General features: G+C 37.7%; 1 protein-coding gene across 19 annotated transcripts in view; it reads right to left on the bottom strand.

Annotated features, from left to right (window-relative positions):
* Positions 1-728: 728 nt before the first annotated feature.
* The window catches only part of LOC121569945 (collagen alpha-1(XIII) chain-like), a 134382-nt gene continuing 117561 nt past the window's right edge, over positions 729-17549 (bottom strand). For 16 of the 19 annotated variants that reach the window (XM_041881305.2, XM_041881368.2, XM_045221507.1 and 13 more), the window contains 6 exons: positions 16746-16799; positions 16562-16615; positions 16216-16251; positions 13392-13478; positions 7624-7662; positions 729-4506 (listed from right to left, as the gene is read on the bottom strand). In XM_041881305.2, the coding sequence (XP_041737239.1) occupies positions 4477-4506; positions 7624-7662; positions 13392-13478; positions 16216-16251; positions 16562-16615; positions 16746-16799 (300 nt within the window). In that variant the 3' untranslated portion in view covers positions 729-4476. Of the gene's footprint in view, positions 4507-6030; positions 7386-7623; positions 7663-12790; positions 12869-13391; positions 13479-16215; positions 16252-16561; positions 16616-16745; positions 16800-17549 lie in introns of those variants that run through there. The other 3 variants (XM_041881321.1, XM_041881383.2, XM_041881337.2) reach the window with 3 other exon arrangements.

Here is a 17549-nt window from a genome sequence, read left to right as displayed (position 1 = left end):
TATGAATAAAAATGCCACATATATATGGTATACATGTTGTAATCATAAGTTCACACAGTCACACATCAGAATTTGTCCTATCATAGCCTAAATTAAATTGCACTAGCCTACAATATGTCACAACAATAGCCTAAGTCGTAGCTTTATTACTTACAATATCGTCGAGTATGTTCCTGGTTTCTCAAAATGTAATGCAGTATTTCATAAATGTTATGAACGAGCCTCTCCAGATGTTCAAACACCTGCGAAAACAAAGACAGTCATCTCCCTTGAATGGATCTGTGGCATCCTCCTTAAAAGCTTGTTGTCGTTATGTTGAGTACTTATGTGGTAATAATGGTCCTCCTACTCAGGCCAATGACGGCAAGAATAATCAAGGCTACCTCTGGTGGCTACCTCTGGTGGCTACCTCTGGTGGCTACCTCGTGGCTACCTGGTGGCTACCCCTGGTGGCTACCCCTGGTGGCTACCTCTGGTGGTCGCATGGTGTTTATCAATGTAGAAACTGAGTTGAATACTGACAATTTTCGCAGCTTGCATTGATATTATACGTTTACATGATGGCCAGGCGTATGTCTTGATTACCTCTCTCAAAGCTCAGTTGATTAGCATTACTGACTCAGTTTGATCAGAATAGATGCTCTATGCCATATAAAGTAGTCCATAGGCTACTGCAGGTTATTTCCACAAGGTTTAGTTGAGGATGCCTCCAGCAACAACAAGTTAAAAATGATCACTCACTTCTTTATTTTTTGAATTATTGACAATGTTCTCCAAATTTGACATGTATTGAACAGTGAAATAATAATTGGCAATCAGTGACGAACGCTGCCATTTAAGATTTATAAAAAGTAAAAACATTTTCTGAAAAAACAACAACTGTTAAAGCACCTTTGACAGCACACTCAATGAAGTTATTAAAACATACTTAACTCTGGATTAGATTGATTTAATTCAAAGGTTTACGGATGACTCACATTGAATCTCAAGAAACAACATTTTTACACCTCAATTTAATGTTCAAATTGCATTCATTTTCAAGAGTCTGTAACAGCAGAGGAAATTATAAAAGGTCACTTAACTGACAGAATTCCTCATATTGTGCAGAATTGGCATATCAAATATATGCCCATATATGGTGTATAGTTATTTAGCTGTTGCTGTCAAATGGTAAAATAGTAATTATAAACAATAATATCAGCATGCAGATGGTTTTTACATCAAATGCATTGAAATAAATGCCCTCATATCAGTTCTCAGTTAGCTACTGAAACTAATAGATTATCACACAAACTGGTTTTATAATATTATACATCTTCATTTCTACCTAGCATACATACAGTATAGATAGTTAAGAGAAAACAAAATGTAAGTCAACAGCAGATTAACTATTATACAGTACTATACAATGGTCTTCTAAAACGGTTTCTAAACCTGCATCTCTCTCCTAAACTCCTTAAATGCACAGAATGGTGATGGCATCAAGAAGAGTTACATCCACTTTATACAAAACAGAATGCATTGAGCATAGACTGGCATAAACATATCGGTAAAGTCAACCAGTGATGAACCAAATAACTTTACAGTGGATACAACACCAATCCTAAAATAAATCTGTGTACTCTTCATATAAAAAGTGAGTGAATTAATTGCAAATTGGCTTTCACTAAAAATGTATAAAGCATTGAGGACTTAATTATTTTATTTTTTTGTGAAGTGTTTTGCAGTAGACAACAAAAATATTTACTAAGGACCAATTTTGTGCTCAGGTCCTGAAATAATTATGCATGACCTATCATCAGTTAATAGGTGTTTTTCATGAATTACTTGTTATTATATATAATGTGTTAAATAGTTATATTTGAAGTATGCATATTACATGAAGAGTACACTTAATATATCAACACAATATAAGATCAAGACACAGTAAAGTGTGTCAATTGGGAAATGTATACCAAAGAAATACAGTATAATACAAATAATACATGTAATAATAATGTCCAGAAAATATCTGGTAAAACTAAAGAGTACTGCCATCATTGTGCAAAATATAAGTGAGAAAAAGCAGAAATGAAATGCACACAAACTTTCAAAGATGACCCTACAGTAAATGCACTAAGGTGACTGCTGTTTTGAATGAATTCCTACCAAATAATGAATGATTCTTAGTATATTTATATTACGTTTTCATAGGATTATTCTGGTTAATAAAGGACTGTGGGCTGTATTGGGGACGATGGACTCTCTTGTTTAAAGTATTAAAGGTGAACTAAATAATCTATTAATCAAATGAAAAGCATCAACTGGCCCAATTACACATGTATTATGTATCATTGCACAAAAGTGCTCCACTAAATAAACATGTAAACATAATAATTGTAATCTTTGGGAAGATGACTTCTTGTTTAGAGCATTCAAAATAAATGGAAACATTCATCAATTGTTAAACAAAACAATTGGACAACACTTTACATTAAGTTACATTTACAGTAGTTACTTTAATACAGTAACAACACTTGACTTGATCCACTCTTATAAGGACCATGTTCCACATAGGTTTTATAGGAGCCGTTCATGTGTAATTACATGTTAATTTAAATACATTCAGAATCAACTTCATGTAAAGTGTGAACAACAAGGGCAGAGAAAAATAGTTATCAGACTTTATGTGGCTTTTATTAAATCTAAAGAACAACCACAATAACTGCCCCTGGTTGGCAATACACAATTTGGATATGATTATAGACTCTAGCAAAGCATTGTTTGGTATTCACCTCTTTGAATATTCAAATAATGATCTTATGTGCATTTGGATTGAGTTGTGAGAAGGGTTAGACAGTTGTCAACATGACATAAGGAATGCTTCTGTGCATTAGATTTTTAATAAAACAGGAAAGTTTGTGTTAAACATAGTAAAAGGCACAAGATATCATAGTCGTTGACAAGATGGACATATTGGCAGTTCAGACTTCAGATGTTGTTTTCACACAAGAATGCAATGAAATTGTAGATCAGCTCCAATAAAAATGTGGATCAAGATGTCAAAATATCATAGGTGACATAAATAAGCAATTAATTAGATTCAAAATAATCTCAGCGTCTGTTATCAGCTGTCCAATAACTCCAAAACTGGTCTTGTGCCTCCAACCATGATACCTCACCAAAAGAAATCAGGGGAGCTTTCTTTCATCAGTATTCAAGCATAATTTTCCATTACACTAAAATTGTTTAGAGGAGCTGTTCAATGTTAGAATTTTACATAAAGATTTGCCTAAAATAGAAATAAGCTTTCTTATGGTTCGTATCAATATTTAAGGGCGACAAACAGTTACCCTAAAGCCCACTGATTCATACAGATAGGATAAACGTGTTAAAATTATTCTAGTTGAAATTAGCTGCTCAAAATGATGCATGATGCCTTGCATTTAGTATGGCATTTCTCGGGAATCATCTGGCTCTTACAAACTAATATGAATCAAGTTATTCTAGAATACTCATTAAAAGTTGTCAGTATGACTGCAGACATGTATTATCTAAGACAGTCTAAAATGGTAGAGCATATATGTTGCATAGATTTTGGGGTAAAAATCGATATTTTGATGAGTAATTCATATGCTTGATCTGTTCTGATGCCTGTTTTTTTGAGAGGCTCCCATGTCACATCAATGTAATATATATATATATAACAACATGGAGTGAACACTGTATAAAGTGTGTGAACCCTCTCCTACTGTACAATACTTATTACTCTTTCAGCATTGATATATGGTGAGTATTACATCTCAGTACAAGAATGTGAATACATGTAATATACTATGTCTATTAGACATGTATAAATGTATACCAACAGTATAATGCTGGTACTAAAGTTCTTCCTTGGGCACAGGTCAGGCAACATAACTACATAAACAGTATGTTATGTGTCTGCAGCACCCAGGATATTAGAGAAGGCAGTGAGTTTGATATCAGGAATCATCAAAAGCGTTTCCCTTTGTTTTTTTGGTTTGTCTTGGAAACACATGAACAGGGAGAGATTACATCTGTCTGTTCTGTGAGCTGCTCTGAATTCTTGAATCACAGTTGTTGGTGTCAAATAAAACACAGGAAATGGTACACTATAAAAGGTTCATGTCTTGCTTTCACATAGTGAATAAAGATAGATGAAAATCAAGCATATTAATCTCAAAGAAATGCATCTGTGGCTTTGATGGCTTTTCCACCCTGATAAGCCTTCAACAAAAAACTGCAAAGGAAACTGAAATCCTTTTGTTTCTGAGTCTTATTGAAGTCAGTCTGCTCATTGCTGCCACTGGAGCCCCCCAACATGACTGGCTCTGTCTTCAGCCGGCTGGAAAATCTTTGAGTAAAATGGCAACCACAGGTCAGGTCAAAACTCAAAGATATCGCCAAATGTCTTCATGTTTCCATTCTGTAGCTTGGAGCGAAACGTCGCTGAGCAGATCTCTTGAACCTCTACTACTTGGCCAGTTGGAAAGGATTTTGACCCTTTCAAGGAAAAATAAGTTAATGTCAAGGGATAACTATTTCAATACTACCAATCTATATGCCTTTCCCCCCCCCATTCATGTGTAGTGTACTGTATATGTCAGTTCAAAGACCTCACCTCAAACAGCACAATCCATGCATTTTGGCACACACACACACATTCAGGTCACTACAAACCATAGCAGAGCAACAAAAATAACAGACTTAAATGCACACTTCACACAATTAATGTTAAATGGAACATTAGCATATCAAAGGCATCCCCAGATCCCCAACTCTGCATGGTACACTCGCTCCCCTATTGGGACAGTGAAGCTAATACTTTTAATTTGGCTCTATATTCCAGCATTTTGGATTTGCGATCAAATGTTTTATGTAGTGACAGTACAGAATGTCACCTTTTATTTGAGGGTATTTTCATACATATGTTTTACCGTTTAGAAATGAATGCACTTTATGTATCTAGTCCCCCCATTTGAATGTGTCATAAGTATTTAGACAAATTCACTTATAGCGTATAACATTTAGTCAAAAATTAAGTATTTGGTCCCATATTCCTAGCACGCAATGACTACACAAACTTTTGCATTTGCAGTTTGTTTTGGTTATGTTTTGGATTAAGTTTTGCACAATAGAAATGAATGGTAAATAATGTATTGTGTCATTTTGGGGACATTTTTATTGTAAATAGAGACACAGATGCACAAAGATCATGCCCCTAAGACATGCTAACCTCTCATCATTACAATAACAGGGGAGGTTATCATTTTTGGAGGGGTATGATATTTATGCCTCTGTAACTTTCTCACTCATCATTGTTCACGATTCATTCATGATTACCCGTAATAATGGTAGCATGCATCAACAGTAATGTAGAAGTGTTCAGAAACATATTATATTCTTATTTACAATAAAAGTGACTGCAAAATGAAACAATATATTATTTAAGAGTGCAGTCCATAAGAGCAGACAAAGGATACCAAGGATCTGGAAAGATTCTGTATGGAGGAATGGTCTCAGATCCCTCCCAATGTGTTCTAATCACATAAAACATTTTTGAAAAAGGCTCAGTAATGTGATCCGTGCAAGGGGAGTGTGCTGGAGTATTGAAAAGAGGGTGCCAATAATTTTGACCCCTATCTGTTTTAGATGTTTACATTTTTTTTACTTTTATGATCTCTTTCTCTGAGCAATTGTATTAGTATAAAATAATATAATTTCCCAATTTTTTGAGCACACAATATAGCTAAGTATTTGTATTATATATTTTATACAGTCTTTTTTTCTAATCTTTATCAAGGGTGCCAATAATTATGGACCTGACTGTGTGTTATTTTTAAAGCACACAACTGTATGTACTATACAAATGGTATGTTTATTTCTGATTGTCATTTTGAAAATCTTAGTTCAACAAACATAAATGTCCATTTGAACACAGATTCTCAATGATTTCCCATGAACTTTGGGTTGAACTCTAACACTGGGAGAGCAAGGCAGAGGAACAAGGCACACGTTAGTCTGAAGTATAAGAACCTGATGAAGACTTTATTGAAGGTGGTAATCTAACAATCTCTTAATCTAGCTATACATTTCCAGGCAGAGCAGAACACAGAGCTTTTTTACAATGAGCAGCAGTAATGGAGCAACTCTACTCCAGTCCCCTTCATCCATTTCTTCAATACTGATTCATAAACACAGTTAGCGAGGGCGACGTAGGCTACTACCTCCTATAAAACAGCTACAATTAAAAAGTCTGGTATTTCTTAACAAAAAATATCTTAATTGTCCATTAATGGCTTTCTTCATATAAATAAATGGATGAGGTTCACTGGTCGTAGAGGCTATGTGGCTGTTGCAGCAGCATGCCTTAAGGGTGAGCAGCAATATTTCAGTCATCCAAGAGAAAGCTTGTAACATGGGTTTGTATCAATTTGATAACGTTCTAACAAAAAGGCAAACTACTACGGTTAAAGAGAGCCTGATAGTCAAAAAGCAGGAGGTGGCCCCTTAGATTTGGTTAAAAATATATATTTACAGATAACTTGGACAAATTGAGGTCAGGTTATATGTGAAGCTGTAGCTTAGAATGGTTGGTCACTCTGGCTGTATAACTACTCAGCCAGTGAAAAAGCAACAAATGCTAAGTATTTGTTCTCTATTTAAAAATGGCTGTTTTGCCTTGGTGGGAACAATTAAAGCTTGAAATGGTCAGGCAATCTTAGTTGAAACCACCTTCATGAGATCCCCTTTCAGAGACAGCAACACAATTTGCTTGTGTGGCATGCTGGATATTCAGAACACTTTATGGGTTTATGATATCAGAACCCTAAATGGTTAGAATAGGATGGATCCATGGGTATCTGTGCGCTAGTGATTAAAATGGCTGTACTGTACAGTGCAGACTAAATACAGTGCTGTCTGTCACCATGACTTGAGTTGTGTACATGTTTAGACAGGAATTATTTGCAATGCTGTTCATTTTCATAATTTTGATCTCTACAAAGAGGGTTCAACTAAGATATTTCAAGAAGCCAACACTTAATCTTTCCAGCCCCACAATTCAGTGCAGCATGGTCACAACAAAACAAAACCACATGATACAATAAGTTAATAGGCAATATCCATTCACATTATGCACAAATATCATGCATATGTAGCCACATTGTAATTCTTCCTTATTCAAACATGTTGACATAATGCATAGCTATAAAATCCAATACATAAACATTATTACAAGTAATAAAAATAAACAATCTGTACAAAACTCCTGGCATATTTTTATGATTTTCTTTTTTTCCATCAGTATAAGAAAGCACATACAAAGTACAAAAATAAATATTCTATGTACAATCACACATGCCACTCCGAAGTTATCGTCACTGCAAGGAGAAAACAAGAGGCAACAAACCACACATTAGTTCATGCAATGTTCATTGAGGACCCAATGAACATGAATAAAATTATGCACTTTTCTACAGTATAAATTAAGCAATGACAGACTGTTGTTGATTATACTAGCATGGAGATCATTTAAAAAGCAGTACTGCCAAGCACTTTATCACCTCAAGATGCAGATAATGTATGTTCACAGCAGGAAATCAACGCTCTTTCACTTACTTTATTCCAACACCCTGATACTGGTAGGCCGTCATCCCCCTAAGGAAAGAGAGGGATTGAGTAATACAGATACGCTCTGAGGTAACACTTTACATTAAGTTGTTCTAACACAGATTTAACTTAATGTAAAGTTTTACCCACACTGCTAAGACTGTAGAATGTGACTTACTGTACAGTATAACACAATGCAATTTACTGTTGAATAAAAATGGTCAGGATAATACTATTGTGTGTATATGTGTATAATATTTATGCAATGTACTATGCATATTATGTTAAAAAGCAGCAACAACCAGCCAAACAACTAGTGGTACACATGGGCACCTGACTTTGTCTGAAAGTGGGGGTGCAAAAATGTTTGAGCATTTATAATATTAAAACCATTTTCCTGCAATTCTACGCTGTTTCTTAACAAGGGGAATTCATATTTATGAACAGAACACAACTATTTTTCTTAGGTTTTGTCACAATAGATTATATTGAAAAAGTGTTTTAATTAGTAATTTAATACTAATCTACTTCTTTCCCTGAAAATCCCACCCCATATAATTAATTGACAGCTCTGAAACTTGACCAACCCTGTGACTCAAAAACATCCCACCCCCTTCCCTGAAAATCCTACCCATTGTGATTGATTGACAGATCTGAAACCCAACTAACTCTGTGACTCTCACAAATATCCTGCTCCTCCCCTGACAATCCCACTTACAGTGATCAACTGACAGGCCACACTGTTAAGAATGTGGCCAGGATAACACATGACAATGAGGAAATGAAATACAAATTTGCAGGAATAATATTGTTTTACCCAATAAGGATTTGAATTTCAACTTTGCACTTGGTAGACTAATAAAAAGCACTGTTTAATTGCACATTGAGTATTCATCTTCTTTTTATCACAAATAATGCGATCACAATAATGTAGTACAATTACAAATATGAACTTTGGTTTATCTTTAAACTCTTTTTTCTCTCAATATGGCAGTGTTATCTGGAAGGGCATTGAACAAGAACTGTCAACATGAAAATTCCAACTGGATTTATTTAATGTTCACATAAAAATAATATAGCCAACGTATTATTAATTTATCATTTTCATGATGAAATTAGCATTTTTTTTGGCATCTATATATATCCATAAATTGTGGCCCAGAATCTGCAACAGAAATATTATAAAATGTAATATGGGTCATATTTGAACAGTTTGGGCTAGAGCAGGGGTTTCCAACCATCTCTTTCATAAAGGCTACTTCATACAAAAAAGAAAAGTTGCGAGCTACTCATATACAGCCTGTATATTTTCTTATTGTGTAGGCCTAATTTGATAAATAGAAACAAAGAACAGCACTGCATACATAATATAATTGTGTTTTGTTTCTTAAAACCACAAAAATCATTATACTGTAGCCTACCTTGAGAATCTTTCCTTATTAAATGATAAAGGATTTTATTTTTATTTTTTTACATTTGAACAAATATGTAGCCTGCAGTAACAGGACTAGGGTATTATCAATTATTTTGCAATTATTTGAAAATTGTCATTTTGAACAACAACCACAGTGAGCAGGCTACCTATTTGACTCAAATAGCGAAGAAACAGAATAATCATGAACAGTATGAGGAATAACAAAAGTGTATTCTCAGCAAGCATATTAATGGACCATTCCGCTTTTCCTCCAACATGGGATTATTTTGGCCCCTTTTTTGAAGCACTGTTTGTTTTATCGAGATACACATTATTCTGTGCTTTTTCATATGGCATACACCTTTACATTTTAGTCACTTAGCAGACGCTCTTATCCAGAGCGACTTACAGTTAGTGAGTGCATACATTTTCATACTGGCCCCCCGTGGGAATCGAACCCACAACCCTGGCGTTGCAAGCGCCATGCTCTACCAATTGAGCTACATGGGCACATAGTGCCTTCGGAAAGTATTCAGACCCCTTGACCTTTTACACATTTTGTTAGCTTACAGCCTTATTCTAAAATTGATTAAATTGTTTTTTTCCCCTTCATAAATCTACACACAATACCCCATAATGACAAAGCAAAAACTGGTTTTTAGATTTTTTGCAAAAACAAAACAAAAATCTGAAATATTACATTTACATAACAATTCAGACCCTTTACTCAGTACTTTGTTGAAGCACCTTTGGCAGCGATTACAGCCTCGAGTCTTCTTGGGTATGACGCTACAAGCTTGGCACACCTCTATTTGGGGAGTTTCTCCCATTCTTCTCTGCAGATCCTCTCAAGCTCTGTCAGGTTGGATGGGAAGCGTTGCTACACAGCTATTTTCAGGTCTCTCTAGATATGTTAGATCGGGTTCAAGTCCGGGCTCTGGCTGGGCCACTCAAGGACATTCAGAGACTTGTCTCAAAGCCACTCCTGCGTTGTCTTGGCTGTGTGCTTAGGGTCGTTGTCCTGTTGGAAGGTGAAACTTCGCCCCAGTCTGAGGTCCTGAGAGCACTGGAGCAGGTTTTCATCAAGGATCTCTCTGTACTTTGCTCCGTTCATCTTTGCCTCGATCCTGACTAGTCTCCCAGTCCCTGCCGCGGAAAAACATCCCCACAGCATGATGCTGCCACCACCATGTTTCACTGATGGTGCCAGGTTTCCTCCAGACATGACGCTTGGCATTCAGGCCAAAGAGTTCAATCTTGGTTTCATCAGACCAGAGAATCTTGTTTCTCATGGTCTGAGAGTCTTTAGGTGCCTTTTGGCAAACTCCAAGCGGGCTGTCATGTGCCTTTTACTGAGGAGTTGCTTCCATCTGGCCACTCTACCATAAAGGCCTGATTGGTGGAGTGCTGCAGAGATGGTTGTCCTTCTGGAAGGTTCTCCTATCTCCACAGAGGAACTCTGGAGCTCTGTCAGAGTGACCATTGGGTTCTTGGTCACCTCCCTGACCAAGGCACTTCTCCCCCAATTGCTCAGTTTGGCCCGGGCGGCCAGCTCTAGGAAGAGTCTTGGTGGTTCCAAACTTCTTCCATTTAAGAATGATGGAGGGCACTGTGTTCGTGGGGACCTTCAATGCTGCAGAAATGTTTTGGTACCCTTCCTCAGATCTGTGCCTCGACACAGTCCTGCCTCCGAGCTCTACGGGCAATTCCTTCGACCTCATGGCTTGGTTTTTGTTCTGACATGCACTGTCAATTGTGGGACCTTATATAGACAGGTGTGTGCCTTTCCAAATCATGTCCAATAAATTGAATTTACCACAGGTGGACTCCAATCAAGTTGTAGAAACATCTCAAGGATGATCAATGGAAACAGGATGCACCTGGGCTCAATTTCGAGTCTCATAGCAAAGGGTCTGGATACTTATGTAAATAAGGTATTTCCGTTTTTAATTTTTAATAGATTTGCAAACATTTCTAAGAACCTGTTTTCGCTTTGTCATTATGGGGTATTGTGTGTAGATTAATGAGTTTTTTTCTCCCATTTTTTATCCATTTTAGAATAAGGCTGTAACATAACAAAATGTGGAAAAAGTCAAGGGGTCTGAATACTTTCCGAAGGCACTGTATATAGCCTACACAGCTTGATTACGTTGTAACTGCAAAGCGACCACGGTGCGCTTGCATATCGGGCCCACCCAGGACTGTTACTTTTGTAACTGAATGAAAACATTTTAACAATGTGATTTAACCGATTGATGTTGAGAAAATATATCGCAAAATGCAGAATGGTGTTAAATGCCTGTAAACAGCTTGGGGAGTGAAATTATTTCCCAGATGTAATCATGTAATCATTCTCAAATGCAAGCTACTTATTGACAGCCCGCAAGCTACTGGACATGCAGTTTTCTGCAAAGGTTGTAACCTTTGGTAGGCTGATGGAGGCTACTCAGAATCAGAGGCTGCGATACAGCCAAGACATGCCCGGGCGGTGCTCAGGCAAAATGAAATTATATACGGTGCATGCCGCTCAAATGATATGTAACAACAACATTGGACCAACACCATCGGACATGACACAACGATACAAATGTAACAACATCACAACAAAATAGATAAACTATTTTCTTTTGGAGGTGCCTTTTCATTTTATACACCAGTCGTGCAAATAGTGCTTTCTAACTGCACTGAACTAAAACAGTGGCGCGCGAACTAAAACAGTGGCGCGCGGGAGCGAAGAAAAACTTTCGAGTGATCAAAACAATTAATCTTGAGGCGACGAGGGGACAGAGTGCAAAATGCAATCGGTTCATTATTATATCATATATACATTTGACATATCTATTTTAATACATATTAGCTCAAATCATTACTAATCATGGAAAATAACAAATGGATCATGATCATTTTCTGGTAAAAACTTACGATGCAGCTGCTCCATTTGCTCCATTGCTCAGGTACAGTAGTAGATGTGTATATGTGAAAATATGACTCTATAGTCTAAATTCATTCAAACATTTATTTAGAAATAGGGTTTAAGCCCAGCCACTGGGCTGTTATTTTATTTAATCTGGCAACTTCTATGAATTAATCAAACCTTCCATTCCCCTTCTCCTTTTCAATACACAAACTCAAAACAGGGTTAAATGAAAATCAATGAGGCAGCCCTGGTTTTTCCAAGATAATCTTTCCCAATACAGTTCTGTTGCCCAAAAAAGTAAGGGATAAGTTGGGAAAAGGGTGCCATGCGAGTGGTAGTGAAGGAGACAGGGACACAAATAATGAAAAGCAAGGCTATTAACTATCAAGAGTATTTGACATTTTCAAATAGAAGTCACTGAATGGATCATGGGTTATGATCAAGAAAATAGATTATGTCGCACACCACTAATTAGTGTAGGTGTTCTGCTGCCCTTGCAAGAAAAAAAGTATTACATTCTCTGCAAATCAATTATTAATGTTAGCAAAAAGCACAGTTTATCTAAACAAGTGTTATAGCAGTATTTGTAGTAAATAGCTCCATCTTGATCAAGAACTTCAAGTGTGTGCATGCCTACTCAGTTAATAAAGGCATTGCTTTTTTGGGTAATAACCCATTACATAACTAACGATACTATTGTGTTAGTTCAATGTAATTTTCATGCAGCCCTGTTATAGAAGCTTTTACTCAAACCTACAGTAAAGTGATTAAGAGAGTGAAAGGAATTGTTATGGGTGGTTATGGAAGCCAAAGTGCTGGATAGGGAAGGAAGAGAGGAAGCATACCACAGGACAAGGGGCATCCAACCCGTCCAGGCCAGGTAGGCCCGGTTCACCCTTTTCTCCTTTAAAGCCTCTGAAACCCTGTTTGTGAAATCAACTTTGTAAACATCTGCACATTGCCCCTCCTTTAGCAGCAGTACCCCCTGCTGGCCAATGAGAGGACCTGCTGCCGCTCCATGAGCAGACCGAAGCCTGTAACTACAGACACACTTAAACATGCAAGCGGCCTGGGACTGACAGGAACGGATTCAATGGAGAGAGTGGGCCATGTTCCTGTTAGTCTTACCCCTGAAAAGAAAACCCCCTCTGATGGTTTATGGTCCCTGGTCCTGAGGTGATTATTCATTCTCCATCTTAACTAATAATAATCTAGTCATTCAATGAATATCAAATGATCATCGCTGTTGCAGTTTGTATCTCTGGACTAATACTGTAGAGGACGCTTGGACCAAAACCACTTCAGGGTCTATTAGAGTCGGTTAAGAGGCAAAAGGAAGTCAGGATCAGAATCCAGAGACTCCTGATTGTCAGTGCAGGTTATGTGGTATTCTGAGGGTCGATCCTTCCTTTTGCCTCCTGGCTGCACATTGAACGCAGGACATACCAACGGACAGGGGGCATCTAATCCGGGTGCTCCTTGGTCCCCCTTATCCCCTTTGGTTCCCCTGTTGCCTTTCTTGCCCCTCTCTCCCTGCAAACAACAGTGCATTACAAGATACAGGCTTTTAGTTCCTCCTGTCTGGCTCATCCACACAGTAAGCAAATATGTGTGTTTTTCAAAAGCACAATCATGAAGCTTGACTTCTTACCTAATTTAGACATTTTACAGGTATTTAAAGATTGATGGGCTTTTTTGGGCTTACGAAGAAGAGTACTGAAGTTTAAGAATTTGGTGGTGGGAAAGTAAGTGGAGGGAGTTAGGGAGTAGGGATTCAGGCCAATGCTATTGGTGAGCGGGTTCCTTAAGTGCCTAATGTAACCTTCACAGACTTGTTGCACTTCATTGGTTCATCAACTACTATATATTATTACGAGGGTATCACTAGCCCTAACACAACATAAACTTGATGACCCACATAGTACCATAACAATATGTTAATTTTCATATATTTATAAAGCAGGCTTTACCAAATTTGCTGAACTCTCTGTGGTGCATTGTCATCTACTGCGAGTGACTGACCATCATGTTTCATAGCACATACTGTACTCTAGACCTGGCAAAGAACATACCCACAAGCCCTCCTTTGAGTAAAGACAACATTGATTATGTCCAGTTGCCCAACTATAGGTTACACAATAACAATTGCATTCTATCAAGCCGGCATTGTGCAAAATATGGCATAGAAATACCAGAAATAGTATAGTTCTACTGTTTTCCCTTATCATCCCAATCCAAAAAATACAGTTTCCATTCTCCGAAAATGAAAACCAAATGATGAAACGGAAAGACACTGTTGTTTGAGTACACTGAAGGTGGCTGGACTGGCTACTAGCTGGCTACAAGTAAACAAGCCACTTACAGTTTTCAAAAGCTAATATCGTTCTTTCAAGAAACGCCATTCCTTTACTGCTGAAGTTACAGTTCTATTTCCAGGTGCATCGTGCCTCCATGACAATGTATGATTTACAATAAATTCTAAATTCATTAACCTAGTTCTCTACTGGGAGCAGATCAAATATTTCCAACCAAAGCAAACCTTGCAAACTATTCTATATAGTGATCAAAATGGATAAAAACCTGACCACATTGTCATTCAAACATCCGCTCACCAAGATCAAGGCATTTGAATGGGTTGGATTAGGAGTTGGACGAGTTTACCAAGAAGGAATTGGAATTGGAGGAATAATAAACCCTGGCAAACATGTAGCGCTCTCACAACTTCGCCTCAATGTTGCCTGAAAACCATCAACACTGGCCAACATTGTGGCAACATTGTGGGAACATTACTTGTCAACCAAGGGAGAGGAGATTACAGGCTTGCAGGGAAAGTAAGTGGTAAGAGAAGGAGGAGGATGAGGAAGATGAGGAAGAGGAGAAGGAGGAAGATTAACCCGGGACTACGACATTAGAATGCAGGAGGAGCAGGTTGCCAGGGTGTGTGAGAGGGAGAGAGAGGGCAACACGACCCGGCAAAAAGAGCCACGGGAAACAGAGCAGGGTGGAGGGGAGGAAAAGGGGATAGGAAGACCTGCGGAAACAAAGGAAGACAGGACAAGAGTAAAAACAGCACCACGATCCCACAGCCGGCCACAGCACCTCCAACCGGTCTAGCAAAATACCTCATAATATCTATCTCTTTTCCCCTTCTTTACACCCCAATGCAGTGAATACATTTGTTCCACAGATAGGAAGTAGCCATAACTGTCAATGTCATATATTTCTTGCTGACATGAGCCCAGTTGGAAGTGCTGAGAGGGTCAATGACATGTCGTGACTTTTAAGGAGGGAGTCAGAATATTAAATCAGATGTTAATAGGAAGGAAACAAACATTCTCTAAGGGGAAGGGGGGGGGACATGGGTAAAATATGATTTAATACATTGGTGTAATTAAAGTGCAGATTCCTATTTTATTTTACAGTGGCTATTTTACAAAATGAGAGTGTAGCATTCTGTTATTACTTTAAGTAAGAACAAAATATTCAGATACGACGGTACAAGGTAAACCAAGGACAATTTAAAAGAGGACGCCATGTAAGACAACGTTTTGACTGGTCTTCAGAGTAAATAGCATGTCATTTTGTAAGGTCTTTGATGTGTTCCAGTCATCTAATTATTAAGGTTGAACATCTTCAATCTCTTTTGATCTCTGACTCTGATCTCAGTCATATTTGCATATTTGAACAAGAATCATTGAACTCTGAGGTAAAAAGGCCACTGCAAAATAAATACATTCGCCTCAAAGGCAAAGGACATATGAACATAATTTCTTCAAACATCATTTAAAAGACCATTGAAGGTCACTTTCACTATATGAATCACATACATTCACACATGCTATCAAAGAGCACATCTCTTTTTTCCTCTGGAGTAATGGGATATTCAGAAGAAGACGCTATTAATATTCCTGCTCATATCACCTAATACAGGCCCACCATGTTCCTGCTCATATCACCTAATACAGGCCCACCATGCTTTTAAGCTTACCAAAACATGACATCCCAATGGGCTTGCAATTGAACAACTATTATGGATCTTGAATAACCAAAAAGACGAATGAAAAATGACTAGTGCTTTTCAATGAAGAATACGTGGGAGAATAATATCTAGTGTTGAGTAGGAGCATGGAGGATCAGCAGCCATTTTAAATCCCATAGTTTATCAGAAGTACTAAATGTACATAATTAGCACAGAAGATGTTATCATCCTGTGGTTTGAACAATAACATTTTTGCTCCAGAAGACACATCATTATAAACTGTTGTCTTACCCGGTTCCCTTTGAATCCTTGTGGTCCTACTAAACCCTGAGAAGAGGAAATTAAACACATTATGATTTCCTGTGCAAGCAATTAGAGATGTTACCGTGAGTAATAGCTTTGTGCTGTCAATCAATTTGATCCATTCATTCCTTCAGACTTGATTAAGAGAAGATTCATGTTTTCTCTGTCACATTAAAGTAATAATTATACAATGTTCCCCAAATTGCTCATTCAACATGTAGCCATTGATTGTCTTTCAGATATTCAAGATATTGTTCACTTGATAAATGAAATGCTGGAAATGCAATACTGTATTTATGTTCTTGATACTTAGGTAATTGTACAAACTACTTACAGGGATGCCTTGAGGCCCAATTGGTCCTGGGACACCTGAATCTCCCTTGAAACCCTGAAAAAGAACAAATAAACCATTAATCTCAAATAGATAAATAAGCTGTTTTGACTGAAAGCTCTTATGTGGTGTGTGCTACTTTTATGTGTGGGTGTGTGTGTGATGATCAGTAATGTGAGTAACTCACTCTATCTCCCTTTGGTCCTGCTGGCCCTGCCACACCAACTGGTCCTATCAGACCCTGTAAGGTAAGGACAAGACAGACCATCAGTGGATACAGACATTACAATGGGAGGACATCAAAAGGAAAATAGATTATTGCATTTCCATCATCAATAGCTCAATAAGCTTTCTGGAGCACTTAAAGAGATTCTCCAGTACCTTTGTATACTTTTTAGCCAGTAGTTCTAAAAGTAGCACTGACGAGCCAAAAGTGGTCCCTGAAAATGGCTAGGGGGCTGGCCCACAAGGGGGGAAATGTAGAGAAAATGGCACGGCACAGCTTCAAGAAAACAAATGCTTACAAACTAGGGATTTCGTGGCTAATTGAGGTAAGACCATAATTCTGCTCATAGATTATGCATGTATGAACTACACATTGGCACATCCAGGCCGAAGCAGGAGGTTTAAACAATACTTTCTTAGTCGCCAAAGTACCGGAGCATGTCTTTAAGTGCAAAAAATTGTAGTTATCCAATTCTGTCTCGGTTAATCATTATCAAATAATAACCTATTGATTGATTAGGTAGTGGTCTTCTCTAGGTTATCCCACTGTGCATGTTACACCAAGCTTGTTGAGCTAAAGAATGAACAGTAACAAAAAAGGAGAAAAACATTGATGATGAGCAAAAGAGTTCAGCTGCAGCTCTCTCTCTGTGTGGACGTCAGGATTCGACAGGAGGACCTTGCATCTCAGGCAGATAATACAGCATGTACAGCATATAGCATGATGGAGCCATATTGCCATACCGTCCTGTATACATATCAACAT

Source organism: Coregonus clupeaformis, chromosome 1, assembly GCF_020615455.1.
Source record: "Coregonus clupeaformis isolate EN_2021a chromosome 1, ASM2061545v1, whole genome shotgun sequence".
Taxonomy (NCBI): domain Eukaryota; kingdom Metazoa; phylum Chordata; class Actinopteri; order Salmoniformes; family Salmonidae; genus Coregonus; species Coregonus clupeaformis.
Note: the sequence above shows the minus strand (reverse complement) of the source record. Positions and strands in the feature narration are given on the sequence as shown.